We start from the raw sequence: 22446 nt of genomic DNA on the forward strand, positions 1-22446 counted from the left end.
AGTTGGCTTTCTGGGCTGCAAGCGCACACTGCCAGCTCACATTGAGCCTTTCATCCACCAACACCTCCAAGTCCTTCTCCTCAGGGCTGTTCTCAATCCATTCTCCACCCAGCCTGTATTTGTGCTTGGGATTGTCCCAACCTGTGTGCAGGGCCTGCATTGGAGACTTCAGGTGTTACTGCAGTTTATCTGGCCCCACTGCCTCTCTGCTGGGTAATGCTGCTTATCGCTTAGGAAGCGGAATGGGATGAGTATCTGTCTCAATTGCTCTGGTTCACAACAGGTTGTATTAGGTTATTCCACCTTTACAGTGGCTTAAGCTAAAACATTCAGCTATCAACTTCCCTCTGTGGCACAAGCAAACGTTTGCTTCAGCCTTCTCAACAGAGGGGTAATGAGCTACAGCAAAACAATGAAAAGACTTGGGGCAATAATGGCCTAACGCCTCTCCAGCTAGATTGGAGGATGATCATCTTCAGATGGTAAGAAACAAAGCACAGCTAGTGACAGAGGCAGTTAAAAATTTATTATGTAGCGCTTCAACGTTTATGCTAGAGGCATGAGCAACTTGTAAATAACCCAATTTCCCAAATGAATTCCTGGCCATGGCACTCCAGCACCAGCCTGTGCAACTGCTTCCAAAGCACATGCCATCTAATATCCCTTTATGTAGGTACTAGTGAACAAATGAACTAGCTCTCTTCAGATTCAATCTCCTTGTAACAGCTAACCCTACAGTTTTAAGCACCAATGTACCTTACTAAAACAAAAAACCCACAAAAAAATCCCCACCCAAACAAAAAACCAAACATGAAAATCTTTGAATTTGTATACAACCATGTGATAAGCATTCATCAGCTTTCCATTTCACATATTTTTAAAACCCCAATCTTTGTTCTATAATTAGAAGCCCCCATCAAAAAGAAAAGAAAAAATGTTGACATTCTAAGCTATTTCTAAACTATAGTCTCTGCTCAGAAATGTTCTGAATCCATTAAATTAGTTTCTAATTTATCTTAATTAAGTCAAAATATGCTTTTGGTAAGGATATTGCGAAATGCCATTTTCAAATAATAAATCTTTTCAAAAATAAAAGGGATCTATAAAAACTAATTCTGCAGTAGTAATCTATTATGAGAAGAATCAGAGATAACATGCAATCAAAAGGTCAAAAAGATCATGACTAATCAGAGTTCACCTTTATAAGAATTTAAAAGTATATAATACATTGCGGGGGGGGGAACCACCACCAAAAAGCAATGAACTATCTGCAGATGCAAAAACATCTTTTTCCAGTTACGACATCTTCCTGTAAAACTGCAAGTCAAATTCTTTTTCTTCTCACACAAAGCACATATATTGAACTCTAAGCAAAAGGAAAAATGAATGCAGTTAAATGTAAGGCGTATTTCCAGGCAACTGTAGAATAGCTGTATTGTTATTATTTAACAGGACTTAATTCTAAGCAAAACACTCATACAGAAATATTCAAGTTATCTTACCTCAAAAGTAAAAAGAATAGAATCTAATTCTTCCCTCTGAGACTTGTGACCTAGATGCAATTAAAAATAAATAGAAGACACACATTCATTATCAAAACAAAATGTAAAGAACACTGACAAAGATCCTCAGGTGCACAAACGAAAAACAAGCATTTCTACAATCATAATTTTGCATTCCTTCTACAAATTAAAAAAAAGAGTATTTCAGAGTTATCACTTATAGCAGTTACAGTTTGTATAACTTCCTATTATGGCATCAACAGCTGGTAGAGATTAAGTTACACAATATCTTGCTAAAGAAAACTTAGAATAACTCTGCAGAACACAAAAAGTGTAACACCTTAAGAATCCTCACTTTGCAAAAGGGCAAAACCAGTCATCAGAGAATAAATGCTCTTTGCTCACCTCCACTGCCTGCACCTCTAATTGCTCTGCCTTTATTTGCAAAGTTAGTGCTTACGCATATTTCTGCACAGCTAATGTTGCCATTTGTAAGCACAGACACACAGCTTTATATAAATAACACTCTGCTTTATTTTATAACAAAAACAGAAGCACTGAGACAAAAACTGTTCTATTTGAAGTGCTTACCTTTTTGTTTAAGACCTACTTCGATAGTCACAAAGTTTTCAAAGAACACATAATACACATGTGAGAAATGTAAGTCGAAAAACTGTTTGAGATCAATGGATTCTGCATTGTCTGAAAAACAGAACAGAACATTGTTTTTATTTCTTTCAAATATTCAGAATCAACCACTGCATATCATTATCCCATAGTAAGAACTGAAGATATTTAACAGAAAAATTATTATTGGTAAAGAAGTTGTTGAAGTTTTCATTCTTTTAAACCAAAGGTAATGAAAGTTGATATGGGATGCCGTAAGTGCCTAGTGAATTTTAAAACAGGAAGCAGTGTCTTCTTGCGCGCTCATTGTTTGCATGATGGTAATGCCTGCAAACCCCAGTCATGAACCAGAATACCATCAGGACTAGGACAGTGCAGATGAAAGTTGGTTTAATTGTTAATTTAATAGAGTTTGGGCAGTGTCGTTTGCTTTATTTCTATAACAGAAAGACCATTACTGTCCCCAGTTGTAATTACCAGACACACCTAAGCTTTCTCAAGAAAGGGGGAGAAGGATAAGTGAGGACCACCTCTGCTTTGGAGAGAAACATGTTGGGAGGAAGCAAACAGCAGCACTGGATTCCCACTGCTGCCTCCTTACTCCCTGCAAGCTCCAACACGCCCCTCTGCTTTCCAGTCTGGCCCAGTCCCCTGTACTTGTTTGACTGTGTGGTCTCACAAGATCAGAAGCTGGGATCTCAGGGATACCCTGAGGTGGAAACATCACTGTGAGTGTAGAGCAATAGGCTTTCTTGTGTACCCCAGAAAGGTCTCCAGACTCTCTTCCCGCAACCCCCTAGATGGTTTTGTGCAAATTCTCAGTTAAAGAAATATATGATGATTTATCTAAATTCATTTCAAATTGATCAGTTCTTTCAAGCCTTAGTGCACACTGAACCAAAAGACACTCCCTGTCCTGTTATTTAACTATGTAAGACTAGAGAAACTAGCTGGACAGAACAATAGTATGGAAGCACAGAGAAACACAGAGACAGTCTTTCAAAAGGCAAAACTGTCCCCCTTCAGAATACTGATGTGAAATTAAAAAACAAAACAAAACAAAAAAACCCCCACACAACCAAAACCATGAAGAAATGTAATGCAAATGAAACCTTTATACCCTTCACCAGCTCTATACACTGAGGCATCACCTTTCACTGTAGATGTATCTTTTATAAGTCCCTTTCTAATTCTTTATTGGATCACAGTTTTTTAACCCTTTTTAGAATGACATCAATCTTTATCATCTCACATGACTGGATATACAACTGGTAGAGTATACAGCACAGAAACAATCAATTGAAAGGATGCCCAAAAGCGTGGCATGTTTTCAATTCTATTTTATTATGTAGCTCTAGAGGACTGTCAACTCAATTTTATCACTAATCTTGCTGTAAAAGTTTCCAATACATGTTCGATTTTTGCAGTATCACAGCATTCTGCCAAGGTCTTGCATAATCCATGTAGTGGAGCCAGAGTGCTCTTAGAGAAGACAGTGCTGTATTAACAGCTAAGATCAACTCTTAAAGCATGGCAGCTTAGCTAGCAATAAACTTAGTGGTCCAGAGTGGCAAGCACTTGCCTGACCATCTACAGGATTATCAAACCTCTGGTTTTGCAGAAACTGCTACACCACTTACAGATCAGCAGCTGAACTGCTGGAGTTTAGAGTCTGAAATATTAAAAGGACAACAAAAAACAATTCCACCTTGAACTAGACTATGATTTTCAGGGGGTCCTGGCAAGTGCACGAGAAACAGAGCTACAACTAGAGCACAGGCACAACCATTATAGCCACTTCCACTCATGGGGCAGAACCCTAAGTGAGTTCTAGATTGTGGACAAGAAAACAGAGCAGGAAGCAAATCAAAAGGGCTTGGAGATAGGAGGATTAAAGGGAAGAAGAAAGCAATGATTGAGACTTTGGGGAGAAAGGAGGGTGGTAGAAGATAATCTTTTAGTCCATGTCTTTAACTGCTGTATGGGAATTGCACATAGAAATCAGTGGAATGGTTCACTTGATGCGAAGAAGCAGAAAACGCTAGTTCCAAATACTAAAGGGATAGGAAGCAGTTAATCAGGGTCTCTGCCAATCAACACAGAGGAATGCTGCATTTTTACAGGCACATTAAATGTTTCGTTTCCTGAAATAGGCCTTCATTCTTTCCCCAGACATCGGTCAACTCTGAAGCAGACAAATAAAAAAACCCAAACCAAATGTACTCTTTAAAGATTCAGTCTTAACACAACAGTTCGTAATTTTTGGAGACACTATTCCTAGATTCTTCAGGGAACAAACTAAAGGCTTGCCTACATAACAAGCTGAACAGTGATTTTCATTTTACCACATAATGACGGTGTGACACTTGCATACATACAACTGGTGCTGTGATAAAGTGTTCTGGCTTTCCAGAGTTCTGTTTAGGGGGGAATTTCAGAGGATGGTCATTTTTTTATTATTTATTTTGTATTTTTTTATTTAAGAACAATGTCGTGCCAATCACCTCAGAAAAGACTCAGAGGAGCATTGGTAGAGCTGTATTATTACCATTAGCACCCAATTAACACTAAGAGCATACCTTCAGAATACAGTTATAGCTTGGAAGAGTAGGATGAAGGTAAAAAATTCCTTGACTTTGCAACTCTTCTAGCAAATGCATTTCACCCAGACTTCTTCCCAAGATCTCACTTGATAGCATAATGAAAAGCAAGTTTTTGCAATTCAAACTAAACAGTTAACAACAACTGAATTCTTGCAATAAATTCTATCACTTCAGATAGAAGAAATAAAAACATAACATTTTATTTAATGGGAATTTTGTCCTGGCATTACCTGAAAATAATACTTTTTAAAAACCCCACAAACTATTTCTCTTAATGCTGAAAACCAGCCTTCCTTCTAAGGGAGGGAAAACACATCTGTGCATCTGATAGGTTTGCCACCTACAGCAAAAGAGAGTGTCTGCTCATCGTCGAGGGACACCTATAGTGATTCAGTGAGCTGCTGGTCCAGAAATTTGGAACCTTGCATTGGTCAAGAAGTTTGGAACTCTTTATGTCTGGAATCCTGACCAAGAATTATGGCAAGGCGGGGCGGGGAGGGGGGGGGGAAGCAGATACAGCATGGGGATAATAATGTAGACCTTAGATGAGTCTGATCTGGAAATCATCTAGTCTGGCCACCTGCACACATCATTCCGTTTCACCACTACCTCTATACTGAACACAAGCCACATGACTAATACATGCATGGACAGACTATTGATCTCTTTGATTACTTTAACATTAAAACTCCCAGCTATACACTGCTGTTTGAGCTTTCTTCATTAATTAAGAATCTGATATTTTTTTCCTAATGAAAATGTCTCTAAAGCATTCAGCTCACCTTTATCCTTCTGATCAACTAAAGATGCAGCTCTTCAATTCCCTCATCTTAAGCCATTTTCTCCAACACTAGGTCACTGTCTATGCTCTCCCAAAGTATCATGAACGGTCCATACAGAGGTAAAAATCATTTCCTCTACAAGCAGCATATGTACGTCCTTTTCACACAGCCTTGAACTGGGAATTTGCATGAAGTTGCTTGTCTACTTAATCTTTTCTGCCTTTTTAAGAAGGGAGAAACAGCCTTGTTTTTACATGAAGTGGGATTACACAGAAACAGGCTTTCCTCCCTAACTTACAGTGACTTACTTTATTTCTTTTTAAACAAAACAACTTTGTATTCTCCTACCACAGATTCATGTAACTAACACAAACTAATGTATTCCTTGTGTTCTTGGTACTTATGCCCAGGTTGGGAGGAGGGAAGGACTCAGAAATAGATCTGGCACCATGCAAAATAGTTAGAAAAGTTTCTCAAAATGGGAGAGGGAGAAATAGGACATTAGTGTATTCCAATGATGTGAAAACTAAAGCTTCTACTCTACAAAGCATAGTTCCAGTACAATAAAATCCAGATTTCCAGCATCATTTATGGAAGCTGTTTGTCAAGAAAATGTAGTTCTCTTCATGCTTCACAAGAGCAAGAAACATGGATCTTTGATTGATTTTTCTTTAATAATTTTCTCTAACTTAAAAATTGATACAAATCTGATCACTGCATTAATTCTGTGGAGTTTTTTGTTTGTTTTTTAATGGAGAAAGTTACATTTAAGCACAAAGAAACACTGTACAGCTTCTCTGTCCTTTTCTTCCTCCCATAAAGCTTTTCTAAATGTAGCTTCAGTTTTTTCTAGGTTCAACATTAAGAAAGTAAGTTACATCTTTTTGGTTTAAGTTTTAGAAGTTGTATTCAGCTTACAGATTTCTGTTCTATTTTGATACATGAACCAGAGAACCGAACTAAAAATGGACGACTAATTATCTAAGCTATTTGTATGACCCTCATTACAAGAGCATTTAAGTACCAGATCTATGCGACTTCATATTTCTATTAAACGCACCGAAATTCTACTATTCCCCACCTTATAGACTGGAGCTGTAGCAAAGAAGGACTAAGGGGAAAAAAAAAATGCACAACAACCAAAAAACCCCACAAAAAACAGCAATCAAAACAAAAACACCCTCTATATCTTTTACCAACCTCTGTGCGTACATTACTTTAAGGAACTTACTTTCCTATATTTTCAAGTGGCCAACTCTTTCCTTAGTAACTTATTTTCATGTATTTTCAAATGGCTAACTCTTTTGAAGGTTAATTGTTCAAAACTTTCTGAAAGGTTACATTCTTTTCAAGTATCTCAGTAAGATATTCAAAACTTAAGTGCCCACAGTGATCATTTTAGGAAGGAAGAGTCTAGGCCAAAATTTTCTTGCAGAAACTTTCTTCTGCCACAGAACTCTGCCTGAGAGTAAACACATTTGCTCCAATGCTTTTATTATGGTTCAATTATCAGCACATCCCTTTTTAACCAGGAATAACTTTCATCCACAAAAGTATTTCAATAAAAATGTAACCCTTTAATATTACACTTTAGAAGGAGGATACTATTTGAATAGCATATCATACTTAGAAGTAAAACACAAGAGTACCACCTCAGCCTAAAAAATTACTTTGACAGATGTAAAACTTGAACCAGAAAAAGCAACACAGACTTCTACTGTATATTTAAACTTATAAGGGAACATCTGAGCCAGATTCTGCAAAGCTTCCAAGTTTGCACATACAACAACCCAATCCTCTGCAAGAGGATCTCAGTGGGCTTTAACTTATATTATACACAATCTGCCTTCCCTGTTTATTTTGTTTTCTATATATTACCATGTAAATCATTATAAACTAATCCACAACATCTGTTACATATTTATAAATTGGTAGAGTTAGCAAGAGAAATGCATCTATGCTATTTAGATGATTGCCTGCTGTATGAAATTATAATATTATAAAGCAGGTAAACTTGTACCTTCTGCACAGAACTTTAAAGGTAAACAATCAAAATACTGAACTTAAAACTAAAACAGAAAACCCCACACAGATCTTAAGATATATATTAACTTTTCTAAAGAGAACATTAACATCCACCAGTTCACACAAAGCATTGCAGAAAATTACCATAGCATTTAACAGAATAGTCTACACCATTACAGATCAAGTTGTGGTTAATTTTACATTTGATTTTAAGCACTTCAGAATTTAATAGTATGTTTATAGATAAAATTCTTACATCACATAGTATAATGAAAACATTATCCTGTCTCATTCTGAGACTTACTGGCTTTGAAGTCACTTTCCCTCATCCTTAACCAAAAATAAAATATCAGTGACAACTGCAGCAAACAATGACCTGGAAGATGGCCAGACTTCCAGTTCTATTTCTGTAAAGCGGAGGCCCGCTATAGACTGAAGTGTTCAGTATCAACTCTCATAACAAACTGGTGCCATCAGAAAGCAAGAGGTTTCCAAGCGTCCTCAATTTTGGTTAACATACAATCAAAATGGCCAATAGAACTTACTCATTCTTAATTCTCCAAGCTGAAAAATTTAATGGCTGCTTTTACAGCAAAACAGTACAGTGGTTCAGTTACATACAGACAGTCTCTTGAATAGAAAAGCATATTATTTAGAAAGGTTAAGTGGAAAACCTCTCCGGAACTAACTGGTGGCTCTGGCATTGTTAACAGACTGTCAAAGTGAAAGAGACCTGATAACAAACCCCCACGTTTCAAACAGTGAGCTACAAATGCAAAGCTGTTAAACAAGGGCTTCATGTTAGCCCTTACCGTTTCAGATCACTAACAGCTATTTAACAAAAACAATTCATTGTTTTTAAAAAAGGTAACTTTGTCAAAGAAAACATTCTTGAGGTTTTTGGTACTAAAAAAAAAAAAAAAAGAAACTTCAAGAAATGTTCTAATGACTTCTATTTTGCATCAGGCAAGTCTGAACTCCTGATCACCACCATCTTTTAGAGGGAAAAAAAAACCAAACGAAAAAACAAATGAATAAGCCAGTGAACAACACCAATGGACATAATTTACAATCAAACTGTTACAAATTTCAACAGCCATGCTCTAGGAACGAGCAGAAGCAGCTGACAGCTCTCCAAGCTAACTCTTTCAGGTTGCTTACAGACTCCAGAAGAGTGATGCTAATAAACTTTTAAGAAATGCTTCCATAACAACTCAGGCACGTTCCAGAACTTAAGCTTTTATTTAAGCAACTTCAAACGCTTCCATAGTAATGTCCTTATTTTCATTCCAAACTGCCAGAAGCTAAAGGGACACCGACCTTTCCTTCCCATCTGAGCGGCCAGAGCCCTCGCCTTGCCTAGCCTGGGGCTTTGATCCCACTCCAGCCCTTACCCCTGCAAGCCAGCAGCACTGCCCACTGCTGCTCTCTGCAAGTCGAGTGTAACAGCACCCAAAATCATCAAGCAAAGCAATTCTTCCCCCTTTTCCCCGGCCCAAACGGAACAGAATGGGTTCAGGGTTAAGTCAAAATTGACAGAACATCGAGTCTAATTTCTTAAACTGCACTCAAGCCTCAGCCAAAGTGATGAATTACAGTTGTGACATGTCCTCTGCAGTTAGAATTACCAGGAAGGACAAAAAAAAAAAAAAAATCTACAACCCTTGCAAAAAATAATCCAGCTCTGCACATCCACAGAAACTTCTGCAACAGTTATCTCCAAAGAAAATTCCAGGCAGCTAGTTTTACTGCAGCTTCTCACACGCCTCTCAGTTTAACAGCCATAAAATATTTTTCATTTAGCATAATATCTAAGTGATATTATAATGAGTGATGTTGATGATGTGCAACACCAATGAATGCCATCCAGCTGAAGCATTAGGGCTGACTGCCAGTGAAATAGATTTCTTAAATTAAAATCTCTTTAGACAAATGCAATCTCTGTTTAAGTATATTGTTTAATATTAAACAATACATCAGAATGGATGTCCAATACAGCCTGTTTCAGTCTGTCCAGTATAGCTTGACTTTTCCCTTTCAGAGATCGCTTACATGAAATGTCGAGCACCAACCAACCACCAAGAATAACAAAACAAAATAATAAAAACCCCATCCCATGCTTCAAATACTCTGTTCTCTTAGCATTACATTTTACAAGCATTTTCGCTGTGGTTCCAAAGATACCAGCAGTGTATTCTTAAGATATTAGATGCTGTGCTGGTTTTGGCTGGGATAATAATTTATGAGAAATAATATATTCCTTTTTCGTTTACTCTGGATTGACAGATTACAAGCCTGTAACTCCTACTCTACAAAAAAAAATGAAAGGAAAAAAAAAAGAAGAAAATTCTCTTAAGAATTCAGCCCTAAGAGAAAATCTTAAACCAAGTATATTAATTTGACTTGCTTGCACATAGTAAGATTATGCAGAAATCATTAAATATTTAGAGGGGGCAGCTTTTTAAAAAAAAAAACCCAAATATTTACAAATTCTGACTGAAACTACAAATTCAACAGGTAGCAGCATTGTATTTGCTATCAAAACTAGAACAAAACAAGAAGTTAATGTTGTTGAGGTACGACGTTATGAAAGGGTCACATATCTAGCTGCCTTATCACAGCCGAATCACAGGCTTCGTTCTGTAGGCAATACCTAATTCCATAAGGCACACTCTGTGCCTCCACTTCCATCTGGTAGAAATGTCTCGGTGATCACACCTGCGCTAACTGCAGCTGGCAGCCTTCCTTACAAGGCAAGGGAATCCCATTCCAGGTTCTGCTCAAGGTTGATATGCTCTAATCACCGCAGCAGCTCACAGTAAACAAAACTGTTACAGCCTTTCCAGCGTATAGAAACAAGACAGAAGAACACTTTGATAGAAAGTCACATTAGAGAACTGCATGAGGCATAAAGGTACTTCCCAGAACTAGGACGGATAAAAAAAAAAAAAAAAAAAAAAAGAGGGGGATGAACACTTCCCTATTGGGAAGAAACTAATACACATCAAAAGAATCAACTCTCTTAAAGCAGATAGTTCCAGCTGTTTCAAGAAAAATACTACAGAAGGAAAACAATGAAGAGAAGATTAACTTCACTTACATACTGTGATGTCCCAGGATATGAGACTTCAGTCTCTTTCCAGTTTTTCTTAGCGATAATATTATTTATTATTACTTGGAGGTTTCCTAAAGGCTTTAACCTCTATTAAAAAACAAACAAACAAACAACCCAACCCAAAAACCTATGCTTGTAACATGCGTAAATTGGTCACATATTATATTTACTTTAACAAATAATCAATTCTGAATTAGTCACCTGAATTTCCCTGAATTTTCCTTGGTTCCCAAACTATGACAAAGGCTGAATAGAGCCAGAGACAGGACACCGGAGTGAAATGGCAAAGAGCAGTTATGCACAAAAGAATTTCAGGAAGAAAAACAAACAAAAACCCCAAACAAATGCATTTCCCCTGGTATGCCTATAAGCGATAGTTAGTCTAGCACTCAGGAGCTTCCCAAGCCAAAAATCTTTTACTGTAACTTCAAATTTGGTAAGCCTTAAAAGACTTTATTTCCTGGTCTTTTTCATATATGTTTACCCATTTTTCACTGTCTGCCCCTACAGAAAGGGATTCCAAAGCTTTCCATGTCTTTTCACATTTAAGTTTTACTCTCATCTGAGTCATTCCCATCTCTAAATCCTCTGTACGCTGACTACAACAATAAGACTATTAAAGCTGCAATGATATTTGGTGTAATGGTACACCAGTTTTACAAAGACACAAAATTTTCTATATTCCTTTTGCAGACTAATTTGCATTTTTTTACTAAATTTAACTTCAGTTGTCACCACATTATACTATCTTAAATATTTTTAGATGATGCCTGACTTGCACCATTGCCTTGCAGGATCCAACTATCAATGTTTTACCACAACAAAATTTTTTAGATTTCTCCTCTTTGGCTAATAGACAGCCAGCAGTCTATAATTCACAAGCTCTTGTCTCTTTTCATGACTATTCCATTATTTTAGCTTACTGGAGAACCGCTGCTTTGGATGCCTTGATAAAATAGAGGGAAAACAAACTAGTAGTCCCTCTCCTCCCCTCAAGTCTTAACCATGAATCCAAGGCCATGCTTCAGTTTATTGTTGCTGAACCAAAGACTAAAAAGTACAGAAAAAAAAAATTAACTCTGTAACTCTGGTCCAACACACCTTGCAGGCCTACTGAAAGGCTTTTAAATTCAAGAACAAGAGAAAATTCTCTCCTTCTCCTGGATGTGAAACAGCAGAGAATTCTCTTCCGGACAGTTTTTCAGTTTCCAATGTGCTAAAAGGGGCTAAAAGCAATAAACCAGACAAATCATTTTTTCATTCATAAAGATACTGAACAGATCTGAAGTGAGATTTCCTCCCTTCTCCCCTCGGATAGTCTGTTGGCAATAGCTAGCTTGGCTCGCCTGAGCACATGGAAACATGCCAGTTATACTGGGGGAGTTGTCACTGAAGAAGAAAAAAATAAACAAGAAAATGAAGCCCTGTAAAGTAAGCATCTTCCAGAATGCATCCAAGTATTAACAAAGCTGAAGGAAAATCTTGTAAATAAAAGACAAGCAATGGAAATATCAAATCTAGAACAAATGAGATCAAAATCACACAGATTGTTTTGCAGACTAAAGCAGAAGTAGAAACATTCAGATACTTCAGCCAGGAAACCTAAATTCAGAGAGGTACTTGGTTTCTTACAATGCTCTTTCCACTTAGTTTCAACCGATGAAGTAGCTAAAAATACATATAAATCTACATAAAGCAAGCCACAACTGGCTCAGTACAGCTAGTTACAAAGAGCGGTAACATTCTGAGTGAGGCAGGAGGATGCATCTGACTACTGAAGTGTCTTGGATAGCTGGCTACCCAACTAATCTCCATTTCAAAAGTCTAAATAATTATTATGTTGCAGAAAATAAGCCATGCAGCGGCAGATGCTGCCATATGGGAACACCTGTTCCTTCAAACACCAGTATAAAAGTAAAAAGGGAGCAATAACCATTTTTCCTTGAAAGGAAAGAATCCAGCTTTGGAGGCCAAGGACAAGGTACTTAAATACCCTCAGACTGTGGGCAGAACCCAAAATAATCCACTCAGTATTCTGTGCTAAATATGGAATGCAGTTGCCCTTGACCCAGCCCTGCTCACATGTTGATAAACTGTCAGAAGCAACACATGCATTTACAGAACCAAAGGGCCCAAAAGACACTCCAGAGCAAACTTTTTTTCCCCAAGGACGGTTTGATGACAGTGGTTTAAGATTTTTACAAACACATGCAACTAACAGATATTTTGAAACGGTTAACTGTGGGGTTTTCCACTGTTTTTTCATTAGGCAGTTATTCCACATAATCACAATTTCTAATTCACTGGTCAGGCTACACAGCTGTTCACATGGAACTGCAGCGGTACTTAAGTGCTTATGTTCCCTCCTTGACCAAACGGCAAACCAAGAGTGTTTTCAGACTAGCTGTATGAAGCTGCATCTATATCTACTCTAGTGAGCACTTATTGTTGTAGCTCTTACCTTGAAAATACACCCAAACATAAGTTGTTACTGTAAGCATGTAGGGGAAACGCATTAGAGAGTCACAGGCACCCCATGAGCGCTCACCAGCCACTTCTATTCAAGCATACCGACGTAGCACCATTTATGTAGCTCTAGAGAGTAATTCACGGGGGAAGCACACCAGCTTTTCGCCTCCATCCACAGTTGCCAAATGAATTCCACCTTCAAACGCGGTGGAAGTGTACGTGCCTCAGTCCAACAGCGAGGAGCGGAGCATCCTCCCCCCCCCCCGGCCCCGCGCTGCGCCCGCCGGGTCCAGCGGCCCTCGGCACACAGCTGAAGCCTCGCCGCCGCCTGCCCCGCGATGCTGGGCGCGGGGCCCTCCCTCCGGCCGCCGTGCCGAGCCGAGGCTGGGCCGGGTGGGGTCTCTCGCCGGAGCAGAGCCCCGAGCCCGCCTCCCGCCCCGGCGCCCAGCCGCTCCCTCCAAGTTCCCGGCCCTTCCGACGCCGGGACTCGGGGCCGGCGGCCCCAAGGCCCCCGGGCTGTAGTCCCCTGCTGATCCGCTCCCTCCCGCCGTCCCTCCCGGCCGCCTCACCGATGAGGACGCGCAGGTGCTTGAGGCGGGTGAGCGGGTCCTTGCGGGTGTCCAGCACCTTCTGCGTGGATTTCCGCACATCCCCGTGCGGCTTCTTAGAGAACATCCCGCCGGGCCCGGGCCCGGGCTCGGCCCCGGCGCCGCGCTCCAGAGGCAGAGAGCGGCCTCCGGATCCGCCCGCACCGGGGCCCCTACATAGCCCGCAGCAGCAGCGGCGGCAGCGCCGCCTCCGCCTCCTCCTCCCCCACCGATGCGGCTGAGATGGTGGGGCGCGGCGCGGAGTCAACTCCCCGCGGTCCTGGGGGGAGGGCCGGGCCGGGCCTAGACTCCCCCTTCCTTCTGCTCCCGCTGCTTCACGACAGCCGTCAGGTGCGACTCCAGGCGTCTCTATGGCAACCGCGCCGTGACGTCACGGCGGCGCTCCCCAGCGCACCTCCGAGGCGCGGCGGGCGGGCGGACGGGGCTGTGGTGGCGGCGGCGGCGGCGGTGGCGGCGGCTCCTCCTTCTGTCCCTGCGTGTTTCCATCCTGCCCGCCTGCTCTCAGGCCCTGGGGGAGTCAGCGCGCCGGTGGGGAGCTGCGTCTGCCCGGGGCTTTCACGGGTCTCCTTGCCGGAGGATGGAGAGCGGGCACCAGAGCAGGACAGTCAGGGGGTCGCTGCAGGATCCTCCGCGCAACTCGGCAACAACAACTGGTGCAGAAAACTGTACTTCAGCTGTTTATAAGTAAAATATAAAGTTATCCCATTATGCAGCTCCTTCTGTCTATACAGAGACGCTGAAGTGTAGTGAGGTAAGGGGGGAATCCCATGGGGAATAAGGAGGTAAAATCCAGGCGGGGATCATATTCACCGAGGCAGTGACTCCAAACCTTTACCCAAGCCTCAGTTGTGCAACTGGCAATGATGTGTCTTGTAGTTCCTCTTTCTGCACCGGTCCTCAAAGTGCTGCAACTCCTCATTCTGAACTCCTGCCCGCAGTCGCTTCTTCCCGGTTTTGCTGCCTATGCCGTGGGCTGCAGCGCTGGCACCGAGACTGAACCATCAGGTGTGGCTGGGTCCAGCGCGACGGTCTGGGGCGTCCCAATTCCTTCTGTGCTCCGTAGGACGGTCATGCCCACACTGCTCCTACAGCAAAGCCAGAAATGGGCTCAAGAGACAGCACTTGTCCCAGTCCCGCGCGCAACCTCACCGGCGAGGCCCGCAACAACAGCCAGGGATGCGTACGAGGTGCCGTGTAAACTCTGCTGCTGAGGGCTGAATTAGTAATATTGAAAAAGCCCAAAGTTTCTCCTAAAAGCCTGACGTTGGTTTACAATCATGAAATTTATGAAATAAAGAATTCTTGGACTTTTCAATAGATGTCTGCTATTGTATCATTTCAGACTCACGATTTCCAGTGTCTCTTTGCTTGGGTTTTTAAATAGTCCCTGGTGCTCAGTTTTGGATTGAGGAAATCCAGTTCCCCAAGCTAAAAGTCTGATTACAACAGCTACAGTTTTTAACATTGGCAATATTTAACTATTTGAGACTTGTTATAAAATTGTAGGAGTTGTCAGCATCTACATACCTGTTACATAAATAACATAACCTGAGTATTTAAATGCATGACCAATAACAGTTCATGTTACAAGCATAAGGGCAGTGGATTTTAGTCAGCAGGTCAGTGTCTTCTGCCTACCTATGTGGTCTGCCCCAAAACATCTCATATTCTACCATCCTTGTAAATGAGATCCAAAGAATAGCAATGTTAGGTAATAGCTAGTATTACTATATTTTACCACAACACAGTACATTTTAGCGCTTTCAGATCTGACAACAATACATTGATTTATGTGCTTTGTTTTCTAAATTTCATTAATTCTAAGCTCATTTTTGTATTTTGACAATCTTTAAAACTGCATTGTTTGGAGAATTTTCTTGCTTTTCTGATAATTTTTTAGGTCTTTAACTCAAGACAGAGCTTGAAAAAATAAACAGAGTAAGACATCACCAAAATATTAAATGACAAGAGGGAGTGGCGTTAACTAAGATAATAATGGCTTCTATGGAGAACCTCCTCGTGCAGAGCACACCAGGCAGGAAGGGCATGTTCCACGCACAGCGAAAGCCGTGATCTTGCAAAGGCTTGACTTTGAAGCATGTGACTTCAATGCTTTTGATTATGCATGGAGGACAAGGTTAGAAAATAGCAGGATTAGTTAGGGAGGGGTTAGGTTCTGCTGCATTCCAGGCGGCTATTACTGTACCCAATTCTTTGCATTTCCACTTTAAAGAAAGAACTTTTCAAATATTTTTGTCCAGCTGTGAGGGAACCCCCATAAGTAAGTTTAACTGAACTTTTAAAGGAGTAGTGTAGATAATTAAGTGCTGCAGAACTTTTTTCCCCTTCTTTTAACTCTCTCTGCAGGGCCCCACAGGGCACTCAAAGTAGTGGGGGGCAACTGGGTCACATTCATACCAGCAATTAACTTCTCACAATTCATCTAGGATTTATGATTTCCAAAGAATTCAGCTGTTGCCAAAAACATATGAGTATTTTTTGGATATATCAGAGAGCACAAACCCTTCAGTTCTAGCCTGGTTCAACAGTTCACATTTCAAATGGATAGATTATGTTTGGGATTCTTGCAGCCACTCCCAGAAATGTAAGTTTCTGGAACTCCTGCTTTACTAATATTTACACCACATTAAGGTACATGATTAAAAGTGAATTAAAATTACTCAGAATTTCATTATTTTCCTTCTTTCAGGTAGCTAGCATAAGTCTTAAACCTGATCCATCAGAGGTGCCTCTTTATATTCCACTGAAGAGCTATTTGCACACATGGTCCTTCAAAGGAAAATAATAAATTTAAGAGAATTTTTAAAATGCGTTCCACTGCTGCTCATCTCTTTGTATTTAGCTCAACAGCTGATCCCTTTGAGGCTTTTCTGTAAGTACTCCTATTTCTACTTTTCTGTACTACCCTCCTCAGTTTCCTTCCAATGGGGGTTGCCTTGCTTTTGAGAAAGAAGTCTCCCAAAATGCACCCTGGGCATTAGGGGGTGTATGTAATGGTGTGAGGTAATCCTCTGGGTAGATGGCTTTGCCTGTGCTACAGTATTCCTGTTTGGGAACCATCCTGAGTGACGATTTTTTAGTTTACTTAATTAGCAACTATTTATTTGGAGAAAAAGACCCCCAAACCTATTTAAGGTTTGAATAGTCAAAAACAGGGTTCTGTATAGTTTAGTACTCTAGTGTAACATACTCCTACTGGAGATGTTGGCCACTTTGACCTAAGCAATCAAATATCAGGATCCTGAAAGATATTTCTAATATGAGAATAATGGAACAGCTAGCTGTTCCTTTGACAAAATCCTGTTCCTGTGGGGGAAAAAAAAAAAGGCACAAATTCCCATTTCATTTGCACAACCCCATATCTCACAGATGAAATCTGGAATCTGTATGCTTCTGTAATGAAGGGAAGAAGCTTTTCATGAGCTTATACTCTCCTGAGCAACCAATTCTTGCTTTATTGCTTTTTTTGTTAAGCAGTATATCAGCATTAATACCTTTGCATGAGCATCTGGTATAAAGTCAGAACACTGCAGTCTTTCCAGCCAAAGATCCCAAGCTTGAGTAAGTTTTTCCATGAGCTACAGAATTAATGAAGCCAGATTTGTACCGAATTTGTACTGTAGCCACTGAATGCCATGAGTCACCTCCTTCCACAGCCATAAACCTTCCTTTGCTTCATCCTCCCCTACATATTTGAGATGGGCAAGAGGCCTGACTCCAGTTAAGTCTTAACTATGCGTGTACAGGTTGGCGAGCTGACTTCTGTCCCTTGGAAGGGTAACAGTGAACTTACACATTTCCCTCTGTGGGACATTAATAGAGGTTCTTTGTTCCAGATACCGTTTCAGAAAAACATGCAGAAACTTGGTATATTTAACACTTGTGCTCTCATGTAAAATTAGATCTAAATTAGACAACGGCTTCAAAAGTAGCAAGGAGAGTGCAAGTGAAAAAAAACCCCCAAACCAAAACCAACCCAGCAATCGTTACCTAAGCTTTGTTTTCTTAACACACTAGGACTATGTCAGCCATGTTCAAAGAACAGAAGGGATATATGGCCTATCACGATGAGAAACTTTTATACACGTGAAAGTTATTTTCAACCAATGTAACCATTACTAATTCCTGTCCAGTGGTGCCAGAGAATTTAGACTTTTGCTGTGCAAGGTCACCTCCAACTCACGATGTTTGAGTTATATTGTAAGCACCAGCGCCCATATCTGATATGAAAGAGGTTTTGAAATGTGAATACACTGATACGGTGGCAGTTACAACAACTTTTTTTTTAACCAAAAGTGGTCAAACACTCTCTCTCAGCCACTGAGATGTTTTCTTTTTCTTCCCCAACTTATGAAATAGTTTTGCAATATTGACAAACCCACAAAAGAACTTCCAGAAGAGAAGAGCCCTGCAGAAACTCTGCATGTCTTCCAGTCTCTAGCAGAAACCAATTTTTGCACAGATTCCTTTTTATCAAAGGAAATATTTTGCCCTCAATCCCTCCCCTTATCTCACCTGCAGGAGTAAGCAGGGTCTTTTAGAAATAAGTCATATCTCTCTGAGTTTATTCTTGATTACTAGTTTTAAGCTTACTTTGCACCATTTGCAGCACATACCACAATATCTTGCCTAGGTAATATACGAGCTGAGGGAGGAACATGATCCAATAGCCTTCAAACACAGCTAGAAGCTTGCACACCCTGAGTGCTACTTTAACTTGCTGCTGACCTTGTCCTGCAGGGAAAATAGTCTTTTCAGCGTTCTTGTGACCCACCCCCTAATAGTGCACTTTGAGGGTGAAGAATCAGATTTAATTTGACAGACCATCCGGTGTATCATTTCTTTGTGATACTGGATAAAAATTATTTTAAGTGACATAATTTGGTTTGCCAGAGTTCACAAACACCCCAGTGCTACCACTTCTTTCTTAACCCATGCTACAGGTGAGGCCCAAGAACTGACTAAAACCTTGCATGTATCTTCCAGACAAATTTCTCTCATGATTCTTCTTTCATCGTTAATAAAACATACTGATGGACCTGGCTAATATGTTGATGCCCTGTCCCCTTTGGAGGATCTTGCCCCCTCACGATCAAACTTATGACGACCAGTCCAAGACAAACTACATCTCTGAACTGGGAGAAACCCCTAATGAGGAGATATTTTAAACTCATTAGGATGTAGTGCATTATATTGGATCAAACACCATAAAAGGTCTTTTGTCCCTGCTTCTCCTTAAAGGTTTCATCTATACCTGTCTCCTGCTGACTCACATTATGTATCTTTGGCTTGTCTCTTTACAATCTCCTCCTTGTCGGAAACATTCAGTTACTATGCAGTTACTCACTACAACAAAAGCTGGTAATCAGGTTGATGATCAGAAAGCTAGTAACTGCTTTCAGATTCTAGAGTGATATATGTTTCCACTCACTGTCTCCATTCAACCAATTAGGTGTAAAATTACAGCTCTGCTTCCCAGCTTTTTCTGAAGATGTCTGGTCTCTAGCCACCATGCTTGTGTCAGGTTCTACTTTTCTGTGTGTTTCACAGATGTGGTTCAATAGCCAGATCCAGATTATTGGTTTAAATGCCCAGATTAAATCCCAGGAAGCCAATGCCTGCATTTCCAAGCTTTTCCTTTTCATGTGCGACAGTTCCCATCTTCAATCATCCCTCTATTTCCCAAACTGGGAAAGGAGATTTCACCATCTGTCAAGGTCTATGCAGGCCAGCATTTTATTTATAATGATTGTTATCACATCCAATTTTTTTTCAGTACCAGCTTCAACAGAATTGCCAGTCTTGAATTTTACATTGTTGCCAACTGTTAATGGACTATCTCTCTTTCTAATTGTTCAAAAATACCACATACCAGCTGTTAATCTCCACTTCCCCATTAAATGCAGAGCCGAGCTGATGAGGACGATGACAATCACCTTCTTCTTAATGGCTATTTTACTGTGATGAAGGGTATAAGTCATGATCCAGAAAAAAATAATAGCTTTGTAGGCACCTAATGCTTCCTTTCATTTATCTTGCTAAAATGGTCAGTCTACAGGCTGGTCCTCTGGTAGCTGGCTGGATTCCTAGCTGGCACGTACACACAGTAAGACACAAAACTTTGCAAGCCCTCTAGTAAGCCAGACAGAATTTCTTCCCCCCCCCCAGCACACATCTGGCCCTAGGTAGCTGATTAAGATAAGTGTTGCCACTTTATATGTTAAGGGCTTATGGGTGATCTGATTAATTAACTTTATATTTCTGAGAACAAATTATAAGCTACCACTAGTAATGTGCCACCATATATAGCTCCTGGAAATACCCTTTTCTCTTAGCTTTTTCTAGCATGCCATTTGGACAGTCAGGTTAACTTCAACCCATAACTTTTTTTTCTCCTCAATATGGTAGATGTTTGTATTGCTTTAGCTGGAAAACACACACACCCACACCCACACCCACACCCTCCCAGCTACAAACAGAGTAGAAGCAGCATGTAAAATCAGCTATTACTGAAAGAAAAAAAACCTGGCTCAATCACCCATCCTGGCTGCTGATTTCCAGCATAGCATGGGAACTTTGATTTCCTTCTGGGGCTTATTTTTAGCTCCCTCAGAGCTAGTTCCAACTTTCTGGAGAAGCAACAATGATCAGGCCAAAGGTTTCCTGATTTCCTGCCATTCCTTTCCCTGCAACTGTTTCCAGCAGTTTTTTTTCTAGTCCAGAGCATTTGATTTCTAGTCTTTTTATTTTGCTAGTCCAAAATGCAACACTTGAATTCGGGATTGTTAGACTTTTTTTTTTTTTTTTAATTTCTGGTTTCTTTTTGTCAAATCCCTATGGATCGCTTCAGAGGAATTTCAGATCCAGTTTGTGAAATTTCTTTGAGGATGTCTCCAGCTGTCGTTTCAGGCCTTCTCCTAACTCCTTTCAGCCATTTGAGTATCAGACATCACTACTAACGCTTTTGCCACGTTAGCTTACAGGAATACCGGCTTCAAAACCAGTTCTTTGGTAACCGCCTCTGTCAGTTTTTAGAACTGCATGAACCAGCACTCGGCCAGATTTTGGGCATGTTGTTTCTAAACAGGGAAAAACCTGAGGACAAGGCCAGTTGCTGTAGCAAATAACCACAGACACTGAAAATAGCCCATCCCAGCTGCCCCGGGCAGGAGCCCCGCAGCGTTCCCGGTGCCCCCGCTGCTCGGGGCAGTCCCGGCGCCCTCGCCCCCAGGCGGCCGCTGCCTCCTGGCGGCGGCGGCGCGCACGGTCCCGCGCGGAGCATGCGCGGAGCATGCGCAGTCACCTCCGCCGGCAGCCCGGCTTCGCCTTGCCCTTACCCCGGCACGGCCGTGCGCTGCTGGCCCCGGGGTTTCGGGGAGCGAGACCCGGCAGAGCGTTTAGGGGAAGCGGAGGCACGAGAAGGAAACGTGTCTTTGGGAACTGCAGGTGCCTGTTACTGCGGCTCTAGGAAAGGACTCGTTCTGTGTGTGCTGCAGTTCTTTCGGAAGTCCTGGGTGTTTCCTGTCATGTACTTAAAATGATAAAAATTGGGATTGATGTGGAGAAAGCGTGCCACGTTCTGCTGGGCCCCCAGTTGGCTACAAATCCAGAGGCAACAGAAACAGAAGGGATGGTGTTTGCACAGTGAAGGACGGGTGGTGGTTAATTTTGTCTGTTGTGTTTTTGGAGAAGAGGTGGCACACCTACGTACACTCCTCTTGGTGGAGACACAGGGAAATTAGTTGCTTTGGATATACAGAGATGTGGGAGAAAAGAAGTGACTAATGTACAGCGATGGTTATTGTGGGTGAGGTTGGCAGCTATTGCCATGGAGGTAGAAGTCCATGGGGAAGCTCAGAAGTTACGAACTACCTCACTATATAACCTGCATAACATCTTTCCAAGTGCAGAGTGTGACTAAATCTGGATGTCTCACTATGAAGAACTACTGCTGCTGGGCGAACGCAACCTTAATGTCATTGGAGCAGCACGTCACATCCCTGAGACACACAGCGCTTCTCTACAGCTCCTTCACCTGGCCCAGACTTCAGAAGCGAGCCCAGGCTCTACAAGTGAGCTCACCTTCACCCCAAAGGCACTGCCCACACTTACCTGTGGGCCACAACCATGTATTTCATGACTCTTGAGGATCCCTGCCAGAATTTCCTGTGCACATGTGTCCTGAAGCAAAGCTAATCGGTCAGTCCCCCATAGCAAGGGGATGGTTGGGACAGCTTGCTCCAATAAGCATCATCTGTATTCAGTACATCTTATGTAGCACGATTAATGGCAATTGGTGAATGAACAGGAAAGTACCAATACTCAAAAAACACATTCCAACCCCACACAATTTGCAGCGTATCCATTTAGTCCCTTCTCATGTCTTCTCTCAGCAGTTGCTGTCAGCTTTAGCGGACTAAGTCTGATTTTATTTAAAGCGTATCACAGAACATGAAACTGGGGAAGAAACAGGTTCTGGTGGGGAGGTCGCTATTCACAGGGACCTCTGGAGCCCAAGGGGGAAGGCAAAAGGGATGCAGCGAGCTACAAGGGACACCTTGCCAGGACGCAAAGCACCTGGGCAGCAGCGTGGGCGTGGGGTTGCCAGGCGGGTGGCGCAGGCAGACGTGAGGCCCCGCGTCCTCCCTCCGCTGCTCCGGCAGAGGAACGGCAACGGTCGAACCCCCGGCCCCA

At 41.5% G+C, this 22446-nt stretch overlaps 1 protein-coding gene across 9 annotated transcripts in view; it reads right to left on the bottom strand.

Moving 5' to 3' along the window:
* RALGAPA1 (Ral GTPase activating protein catalytic subunit alpha 1) overlaps nucleotides 1-14062 on the bottom strand; it is a 138770-nt gene extending 124708 nt beyond the window's left edge. For all 9 annotated transcript variants that reach the window (XM_054828255.1, XM_054828254.1, XM_054828253.1 and 6 more), the window contains exons 1-3: nucleotides 13693-14062; nucleotides 2094-2204; nucleotides 1503-1552 (exon numbers count right to left, since the gene is read on the bottom strand). In XM_054828255.1, the coding sequence (XP_054684230.1) occupies nucleotides 1503-1552; nucleotides 2094-2204; nucleotides 13693-13798 (267 nt within the window). In that variant the 5' untranslated portion in view covers nucleotides 13799-14062. The remainder of the gene's footprint in view (nucleotides 1-1502; nucleotides 1553-2093; nucleotides 2205-13692) is intronic.
* Between the last annotated feature and the right edge of the window lie 8384 nt (nucleotides 14063-22446).

This window comes from Grus americana, chromosome 5 (assembly GCF_028858705.1).
Source record: "Grus americana isolate bGruAme1 chromosome 5, bGruAme1.mat, whole genome shotgun sequence".
Classification (NCBI taxonomy): Eukaryota; Metazoa; Chordata; class Aves; order Gruiformes; family Gruidae; genus Grus; species Grus americana.